General features: G+C 35.9%; 1 protein-coding gene across 1 annotated transcript; it reads left to right on the forward strand.

Annotated features, from left to right (window-relative positions):
• The first annotated feature begins 9,395 nt into the window (after positions 1-9,395).
• LOC108203960 (uncharacterized) lies at positions 9,396-10,355 on the forward strand. The gene has a single exon (XM_064086328.1). It carries the CDS (start codon positions 9,396-9,398, stop codon positions 10,353-10,355), a length of 960 nt encoding a protein of 319 aa, XP_063942398.1.
• Positions 10,356-10,567: the final 212 nt, after the last annotated feature.

A 10,567-nucleotide genomic window follows, 5' to 3' on the forward strand; every position in this document is an offset into this window, starting at 1 on the left:
TTTCTGCAATGCAAGATGAATTACTCCAATTCACTCGTAGCAAAGTTTGGGAACTCGTTCCAAGGCCAGATGATACGTCCATAATTGGCACAAAATGGGTGTTTCGTAACAAACTTGATGAAAATGGAACAGTTGTTCGAAATAAAGAAAGGCTAGTCGCTCAAGGATACACTCAAATGGAAGGAATTGACTTTGATGAAACTTACGCACCCGTAGATCGAATTGAATCTATTCGAATGCTACTAGCATTTGCGTGTCATAAAGATTTCAAGGTATTCCAAATGGATGTGAAATCTGCATTCTTAAATGAAGTACTCGAGGAAGATGTATACGTAAAACAACCTCCTGGTTTTGAAGATGCAACACATCCTGAGCATGTGTATAAATTACACAAAGCTCCATACGGATTAAAACAAGCTCCGAGAGCTTGGTATGAAAGGTTAAGCAAATTCTTGTTGGACAACAATTTTAAAATGGGAACTGCTGACTAAACCTTGTTCACACGACAAGAAAAAGATGATATTCTGCTTGTCCAAATATACGTGGATGACATCATCTTGGGTTCTACAAATGACACTATGTGCAAACAATTCTCGGACAGTATGAGCAATGAATTCGAAATGAGTATGATGGGAGAATTAAATTTCTTCTTAGGGTTGCAAATAAGGCAATCTGACGAAGGCATTCACATCTCACAATCCAAGTATTGCAAAGAGATGTTAAAGAAGTTCGAAATGGATGATGCTAGACCCATCTCTACGCCTATGTCTACTTCTGACAAATTGACGGAAGATCCGAAAGGGATTCCAGTAGACACAAAGAAATATCGAGGAATGATTGGAAGCTTACTATACATCACTGCAAGTAGGCCCGATATTCAATATAGTGTTTGCAAGTGCGCACGATTTCAGGTGGCACCAAAGGAATCTCATCTATCAGCTATCAAAAGAATATTAAGATACTTAAAAGGCACCACTGAGCTTGGTCTATGGTATCCAACAGGACTGTCATTTGATCTAGTATGTTTTTCTGAGTCCGACTACGCTGGACATCTGGTTGACAGAAAAAGCACAAGTGGCACCTGTCAGTTTCTTGGAGGATGTCTTGTCTCTTGGTTCTCAAAGAAACAAAATTCCGTATCAATATCCACCACTGAAGCTGAGTATATAGCAGCTGCAAAGTGTTGTGCTCAAATCCTATGGATGAAACAAACTTTGGCTGACTATAACAAAAAGTTTGACGTTATCTCTAACCTGTGTGATAACACTAGTGCAATCGATCTGAGCAAAAACCCTGTGTTGCACTCAAGATCAAAGCATATCGATGTGAGACATCATTTTCTGCGAGATCACGTCAACAAAGGAGATATAAAGATGACCCACATAGAAACAGAAAATAAGGTCGCTGATATCTTCACAAAGCCATTACATTCAGAAAGATACGCTAAGCTTCGTCTGGATTTGGGAATGTTGGAATACACTAAGTAACTTAGTGTACAGGACTGAAGACACCAATGAATTCAGTGAAGGATAAAGCCTCTGGAAAAAGAAATCAAGAAGGAAGTGACTCGAGGATTTGTTAATTCGGGAAAATGAAGATGGCTAGGAGATGAGTACATCGACTTGGATATTCGACTGATGCTTAAACGCTCGTGTGAATAAACCCCACGAGCTCAGGTAAGAAAAAACATTTTGTATAAATTTGATTAGTCACTTTGTTTAATTGACACAAATCTTGGCTAGTCTGAGTTGTTACTAAGTTTATCTAATTAAATATTTAATTGATCAGATTCGTATGTAGGTTTATATGTGTAATTGTTTACATATAATGCTACATGCTCTTTCTGAGTAATGCAAATTCAGCTCTCAAATATGCATATCAAGGATGCTATGTGTTTGACTGTTAAATAAATGTTCCATTCAAACTGTTAAAGGTACTTTTGATATGTATAAATGCAAACTGCTTTAATTAAGCTTGCTGATTGTTATATGGAATTACTAGATGTATTATCACATAAACATGATTGCTCATTTGGATATTGACTATATGTTGTTTGTGACACTCTTAACTGAATCTGTATCCCCATAAAATTGTAAAACACAGTGAATGGAACCTCATGTATATGTGTCAATCAAACTCAATTCTATCATGCTCTTTGATATAATGAATCAAAGTATGTGCTTAAAATTGATAAGTGATCAATTCATGACAATCCTCTGGTATAATTAGTTATTATCTCCAGCATTATGTTTACTTCTCAAATGATTGGCCTACTCTGTGATAATCATCTGTGTTTAGAAACAAGATTTTTAGTCCATTTGAACCAAAAATATTAATTATTCAACCTCTTTGACATCTGCAATTAGATAAGTTACTTGAAATATGCTATATAACTCTATGTCATATGTTGTCTGTCAAAATAATTGTTATATATGCAAATGTATAAGTTGTGAAAAGAAAAGCTTATGTGCTTCTGCCAGAGTATGAGATCTTAGTGGAGAGTGTACACTTGATCTTGGAACAATTGACTTTCAAGACATTATCTTGACTGAAAATTGCTTGAAGTTTGTGCAAGGATGATCAGGTACATGTCACCACTCTCTCCATATGACTTTGAAATTAGTATGGGATATGAATCCTGATTCTTGTGCATGACTTAGTTTTGTGTGATGTCTCACTGAGTTATGAGTATGCCAGTTCATTATCTTAGCTTGAATCAATCTAGAACACACACACACACCAAGCCCTCTCAGAAAGACCTGGCTGGACAGCAAAAAGCAGTCCAGTATCTGGATCACTGCTGAGATAAACGGCCACTGTTAGAACTAGGAAGAAATTATCTGGTTTGATATATATATATATGTATATAAAATACACTCTTCCTGGCTGATATGTGTGATGCTCAGCTCTGTGACTATATATTGCCTGTCTAAGATGCTTCTATGTGGTGAGTCTTTCAAGATTGTGGCGGTGCAGAGTAGAGTGTCCTTGATACAAATCAAATCAATCATGTATGCTTGCCTCTGTACTTTTAGTGTAATGAATATATTCTTTTATTCTTCTTGACTGTAGACTGTAAACATAATCAAAAAGGTGTGCACTGTTTGCTTCTATGTGCTCTAGGTAATAAATGCTTAGTCATCTAGAGTGGAGAGTAGTTTGAGTCCTTGTTAGTCCTTATTTACTGTTCAAAGGTGGGCTTTTGGGGACAATATACTTTTTGAGAGACAAAGGGGTGTCTGCATGTGTCATATATGTACAGTGATATGCCATCTGTCTAATAGAGACAAATAAATTGTTTTGTTTAAATATTTTCTACTGTTTGCTTTCTGTGCCAGATTATGTGCATATATATACACATCCACACACTCACATAGTCACTGCATTCCCTCCCCTTTGCAGCTTGAGTTCAAAATTAGCTCTCCCTTTATGGAGTTCACAAAGCTCAAACCCCTCTGAAAATCCAAACCTCCTAGATAATATGGAAAGAACCCAATACCACATTTCCTCCTCATCTAACCAACACCACTACTCCACCAAAAGGCAACCAATCAGACCTTCCTCAACCAGAAAAGTCAGAACCTCAGCCTCTCACAACTCTATACCCTTCTATCAAAGCTCCAGATATAGAAGAGCCATTAGGAATTCTTCCCCAACTACCTATACCTACCAAAGAAGAACCTCAAACCTCAACTCACACCCAAATTCCATAAAAATCACAGCCCCTACCCCACGACTCACAAATCCCTCTCTTTCAAAGAAACTTCTAGCCATGAACAAAAACATTCAACCTGGCTCTTGTGTTGAAGTAAAGAGAGAGGTAGAAAAAACTGATTCATGCTGCAAAATGGGAGAACTTAATCTACAACCTGGAAAATAGGCACTTTGTGTACTTGATGGGGGAGTTCTACTGTAATATGAGGCCAATCAGGTGTTTAGATGGAGTGATGCATATTACCACCATTGTAGGAGGTATACCAATCTTAGTTGATCACAAAGTCATCAATAGGGCACTTAAGTTTCCACACAAACTCACTGATTTGCCATGCATTGATATCTACTCTCACTTTGTGTTTGACAAAAATGAATTTCAACTCTATGTTAGCTACTTCTATGATTCTGATGTTCCCATTGGCATGTTTGAGTCAAATGCTGGTATCCATTACAAGCACTTTACTCCTGGTTATCAACTAGTTGCACTGACTCTGTTGACTTCAATCTGTCATATGTGATTCTGCTGAACATGATCAATGCTCATATTATGGATTTTATGCCTTATGGAAACCTCTTGTCTGCTGTGCTTAGTATTTATCATGTTACTATGCCTCTTGTGCTTGAGACTAGGTCTACTTCATTTATTTCTAGTGCTCATGTTAGGACACCAGTCCCACTAGATAAATGTGAGCCAGAGCAAGTAGAACTGACTAGGATCCCTCCTTACATAGATGAAGAAGACATCTACTTGGCTGATAACTCATCTGTGTTAAAAATGTTTGAAGAAAAAAAGGTTGAAATGAAAAAGCTTAGGGATGAGAATATTCAGATCATGAGTAGGGTTACTTATCTAGAGGGGGTTGCTGCTGCATCAATTGGTAATAGTTCTAGGCGGATGGATGTGGACTTTAGTCACTTGTACCAGGTTTCTATGACTAGTGAAGGGCATTTCATTAATGATGTAGACATGTATCATGGGATTGAAGCTGTAGGAGTGGGAATTGGGGGCCAAGGTTCACAATCAATGATGGATATTAACTTTGTTGGAACTAGTTTCATGGATGCTATGGAAGAAGCTATGAACTGATCTTTTGTGGTGCTTGCCTGCTGTTTATCTCCTGCAGGAACTCTCTTCCCTGACTTGCTAAGTCTTGGAAATTATCTGTAATTCTGTTGAACTATTGTATTACTTTATGCTTTTGGATGACTGTAATCTTAAACTACTTGGCTGGATTTGAATTTGTAGAAGTACTTGTACTTCTGGCTTGTAATTGATACAGGGAGGATGCTAGTTCTATATAATCAGTTGATATACTGATTATTGAGAACTGAATTTTCAGTTGTAATATATAATCCTTTCCTGTTTATAATGCTTATCTGATATGCAACACTTGTCTCATATGATTCTAGTTAGTTTTCAGTATCTGAACAGGCGAAGTCATGAAAACTCAATCAGAAATTATGGTAAAAAATTTCAAAATGAGCTTTCATGCAGATTACGTGAAGTCATCTGCCAAGGTAATTTCATTATTCTGTTTTAGTATAATATCAGTGATCTGTTCTTATCAGCAAAGCATGCCAATCCAGCTGAAATGTTTATACATTTATCAAGTCTTAGCTTGCTCTAGTTCTGGGAAATATACTTGTTGTGATTACAGGAATGTCAAGGTGAGTATGATCACCTGATGAGATAGATATTAATAAGAATAAATGAAAAAGAATGTATTAGAATAGTCCTTGTATTTACACAAGCTTTGGCACTCCTGTATTTAGTCTAGCAAATGTATTTGTAAATGGTATTTGCTCCTGTATTGCAAAACTGATGTGCAATGTATATGACCTTATAGATTTACACGAAATTCTATATGTAAAAACTTGCCATGATTAAAGCTGATTAAGCTGATATATGTCATCATTTTTTTCAAACGATCACTAGTTGATCCATGACAGGATATTTTTTATATATGCATACCGAGTTGTCTTAGTTATCAAACTCCTCAAACTCTATTACTCTGTTTTAACAAAATTTTTAGTACACAGGGTTTAATACTAAACACTGCATGATTAACCAAATCGTCACTAATGGATTTCGCTTAATTCTCTTGCCATGTGTTACTAACCAAATGACTAACAAATAAATTTGCCATAAGCTCATGATATGTCCATTAACAAACCAGGGATACCAAGGTACGAATTCCTGCTAAAACTAGTACTCTTTAAATATATTCTCTCAATCCTAATTAATTTCATTTTTGGTGTTATACCAAACAAAAGGGGAAGAAGAAATTGGACTCCAATTTTAAATTTTATATTTCTTCAATAATTATATTCTTTTTGAGCCCATACTGACAAAGTTAAAATTGCCTTGTGCAGGAATCAATCAAGAGGATTTAGATTATGTGCTCCCAAATTTTATGTGCAAAAATACTTTTCTAAAAATCCATGCATACATTTAGGGGAAGCACACACCTAAAAATTTAAATTTTATGTTTGTTTGGCAAATACCAAAAAGGGGAAGATTGAAAGGACATCTTCGATAAAAAGATTATTTTGATATTTGCATAACTTACATAAAATTTAAATTCACTTAGAATCCTCTCCAATAGGACATCTTTATTTAACTGATTCCGTCAAAAGTCAAATGGTCAAACTAGCTCAAAAAGAATCTCCAAAATTATATTTATATCATATATTTATAAATGATACTCCTTGTTTTACAAAACGATTTTCAATATTTTTCAAAGGAGTATTCAAAGTTTTTACACCGCAATTTATCGGACGAGAAATATCGATTAATGGTATCTTCTTGTTTTACAATTGCGAAAGCAAAAATGCAAAAGAAGCTTGAACAAGGAATATACATTCATTCTATTCTTTAGAACACTCTTTTGACATTTATTTGAAAAGACAAAAATTTATTACTTAAGTCTTTTATTTTAAAGTAATTTATTCCCAACTATTCAATTTATTATTTTACGGAATACATTATTTTAAACTATATTTCCTTCAAAATTCAAAATGTTTTATCTTCAAGGAAATATATTTCAAAGTGTTTACTCAAGTCAAAATATTAGCCAAAGTTCTGTTCAAACTCGCAAATGGCTAATCGTATTTTATTCAAACCCGGAGACCGGTTTTTATCGTTTTAAATCCAAATAAAATACTTCTACTTGCTAGAATGACTTGAAACTTGAGATGGATCATTTGAATGATGCTTTTGGTGCATAGTAAAATTTTCGTAATTTTCTGAGAAGTTTGGTCCGGACGCTATTTTTAGGGGCTGACTGGTATCTTTGACTGGACGTTTGACCAAGTCAACATTGACCAAAATTGACCAAAATTTCCAGATCACCATTTTCCAATATTCTATGATTTATCATATTTTTGGTGTAATTTATTGGAGGTTTCGAAAAATCGTCATATTTAATAACGATACAAAGTTACGTTATTAATCAAATTCTCGGGAAGCGTGCTTGTCTTTTAGTGACACAACTCAGATGAGATTTCTCCCATAAAGTTGTTTGTCTTATTATGCAAGTGGCAAACAAACACAACAAAACCACAATCCACACCTTTTCAATCTCCACCCTTTATTTTCCTTTCATCTCAACCATTCACTCCACCCACTTCCCTCTATAAATACCCACCTCCCACACACCAAATACTCCCAAGCTAAGAGCCAACAAAGTGCTGAGATTTTTAGAAGTGTTCAAGAAATCCAAGTTTACACTCTCTATCTAAAATACTTCTTCTCCAAAACCTTCTCTCTCCTATATATATATTCATATATACAAGGTTTTGAATTACAAGCTCTCTCACACTAACCAAGCACTTTCACAACCACTCTCCGGCCTTGGTAAGGGCTGCCCAAGATCGTCCAAGTGATAAGATCCGGTCGAACCTCCGGCGAACCTTTTAAGTTCATCTCGTAAGTGGTTTCTCTTAAGCTTCGTATTTGTGTCTTAACCGACCATTATTGTTTTAGAACTTTGTGCTCAACATCTCTTCATCTTTAAAAGTTCTCTAAACACGGATCTCTAAACGAGTCCAAAGATTCAATCAAGTTCAAGACATATCTTCGTCTCGCTAAAGAGAAAAGATTTGAACTAAAGTGCTCCGTCTCTACAAGAGATAATCCCTTTGAATCAAATTTCAAGGAGTACTTCATCTCTACTAAAAGAGATATTTGACTAAAAGTCAAAATTGTGATAAAAGCATTGTCGTTCTCCTTACAAGCACTTTAGTGTTTCGAGGAGTAATCATACGACTAATCGGACTTTTATTTCACAAACGAGAAGTTTAGCCACCATCTCAACTTTACTATCTGGGCTACATTTCAAAGAAGTTGAAGAAAGCTCATTCGATATCCCAAGAAACTTGACTATTCGATCTTGGGAATTTATATTGAACATCCGAACAAAGTTCGTGAGAGTTTTTCTATATCCTTACAATCTCCACTAGACACTACTAAACAACGAATAGCCAACCGGATAATTCTATTTGGCTATATCATAGTACGTGTACGGAGTTACAAAAAGGGTCAAATCGTATACCTTGACTTCAAAGTCTATATAAAGTATACGTATTTACATTCTCCGGGATTCAACTACTTATCTCAATTACGGAGTTGTGTTTATAAAGTCTTGTGCACTCGTGCTTGATAAAGAGACTTCTCTAAATTACTTCCCAGTTAAATCTTCCGTGGAGTAATTAGGAGTATACTTGAAAAGTATACGTTGCTTGACTATAATATTTTTAATCTGAATATTATTGTCATCTCCGAACTAGTACAGTAACATACTAGTTCAAAACATATCTTTATAACTTGTTTGTTGTTCGTAGATATTGTGTTCTAATTTTTTGTAGTGAGGTGAAGTGAAGTGAGGTGATTCTTGTTCTAAGACCCAAGTCCTAGACGCACTAACGGGGAGTTAGTCGTCTTCGCACCGTGAAGAAAAGAAAAGACCCAAGATCTAAGACCTAAGATCCAAGACCCGCAAAAGCTTAGGAATACAAAGACTACACCAAGGCTCTACACCGACTTTGAAGAAGTAACGGGGAGTTACGTTCTAAGATAAGTCAAGTAGAAGTTTTACATTTATTGTGAGGTTGTAACGGGTAGTTACGAACCAAGATAAATATTTGTAAGTTGAGATTGTAAAGGCTTCTCCGCTGGCTATAAGGAGTACATCTTTCTTATAGTGAAAAATCTCGAGTCCGGAGAGGAGCTCGGGGACTGGACTAGGGGTGAGAGAATCTATTAGAGGTTGCTCCATCGCGAACCAGGATAAAATCGACCGTGTGATATTTGCTCTTTACTTCCGCACATATAATTGCTAAACAACACGGTAAAAATATTTAAAACTGGGAAAATATTTTTAAAAGGCAATTATAATTTTTAAATTGGATATTGAGCTATTCAACCCCCCCTTCTAGCTTAATTTACGCCTTATTCAGGACCTAACAATTGGTATCAGAGCAGTGCTGCTTAACGTGTTTGTCAAGTGATTTTCAGATCTACAGGCACAACAAGCAGTGATCCTAAAATGGTGTATTTAAATACCATTGGTTGCGGTGAAGGTCTATCTAGCTCCCGACCACCTCTATTTGATGGCACCAACTTTGCAACATGGAAAACGAGATTCCGCATCTATGCCTAGTCTCAAGGCGTCAAAGTTTGGATGGCTATAGAGGATGGCATTATCATTCCAACCAAAATTATTGATGATGTTATCTTCGAAAAGAAAGTGAGTGAATATACTCACGAAGAGGAAGATAGAATGAACATCGCTGCCAAAGCTGAAATGGTTCTCACAAGTGCACTTGCTGAAAAAGAATACAAGCGTGTGAACAATTGCAAGTCTGCACAAGAAATGTGGAACAAACTTGTGGTCACCTACGAAGGAACCACCGATATTAAAGATTCTCGAATGGATACTCTAATCATGGAGTACGAGAATTTTAAACTCCAAGAAGGAGAAAATATCATCGACATGGAAACAAGATTCACTCGTATTGTCGATGAGCTTGCTCAACTCGGAAGGAACTACACGCAAAATGAAAAGAATCGGCGAGTTCTTAAATCTCTTCCTCCGAGTTGGAAAGTCAAAGTTACAACAATCAAAGAGATGCACAATCTCAATGATTATCACAACGACAATCTTTTCGGAAATCTTCGTGCTTACGAGGAAGACAACGTTCCGGATATAGTCGTTCCTAAAGTGGAAGAAAAGAAGAAAAATATGGCACTCAAGGCCATATTAATTGATGATGATGATAACGACGAAGAACTAAACGAGGAACTCAAAAATCTCGATGAAAGCGAAATCGCTTTATTAACAAGACAACTTCGTCGTGTGCTTCAAAGCAAAGCTCAAAGATATGGAAAAGGCTTTCTAAAATCAAAAAATCAACAAAGAGTTTTCAACTCAAATGGAAGGCCAAATTACTCTCAAAATTATACTCCTAACTACAAGAGTAATTTTCCTACTTCGGGCTACAACAAAGGCAAAGGAATTCAAAATTCAAATTCGAATTCCTATAACAATGCAAACAACAACAACATCAACAACAATAACTATACTCCGCCTAAACCTAAAGAGCATGTTCAAGAGGAGACACAAGATGTTTGTTTTGAATGAAAACAACCGGGTCACTACAAGAGGGAATATCCTAAGCTAGTGTCACGCCCCAAACCAACACACACACACGAATTGATATAATATGAACAAGAGACAGATAAATAATAAATCCGGAAATTAGGATTACATAATTTAAATCCCAAAAGGGTAACCTTTAGTTAATTACAAGTCCAAAAAGGTGAAATAAAGTCCCAAAAGATCTTATAAGTTCA

Source organism: Daucus carota, chromosome 2 (genome assembly GCF_001625215.2).
Source record: "Daucus carota subsp. sativus chromosome 2, DH1 v3.0, whole genome shotgun sequence".
NCBI lineage: Eukaryota > Viridiplantae > Streptophyta > Magnoliopsida > Apiales > Apiaceae > Daucus > Daucus carota.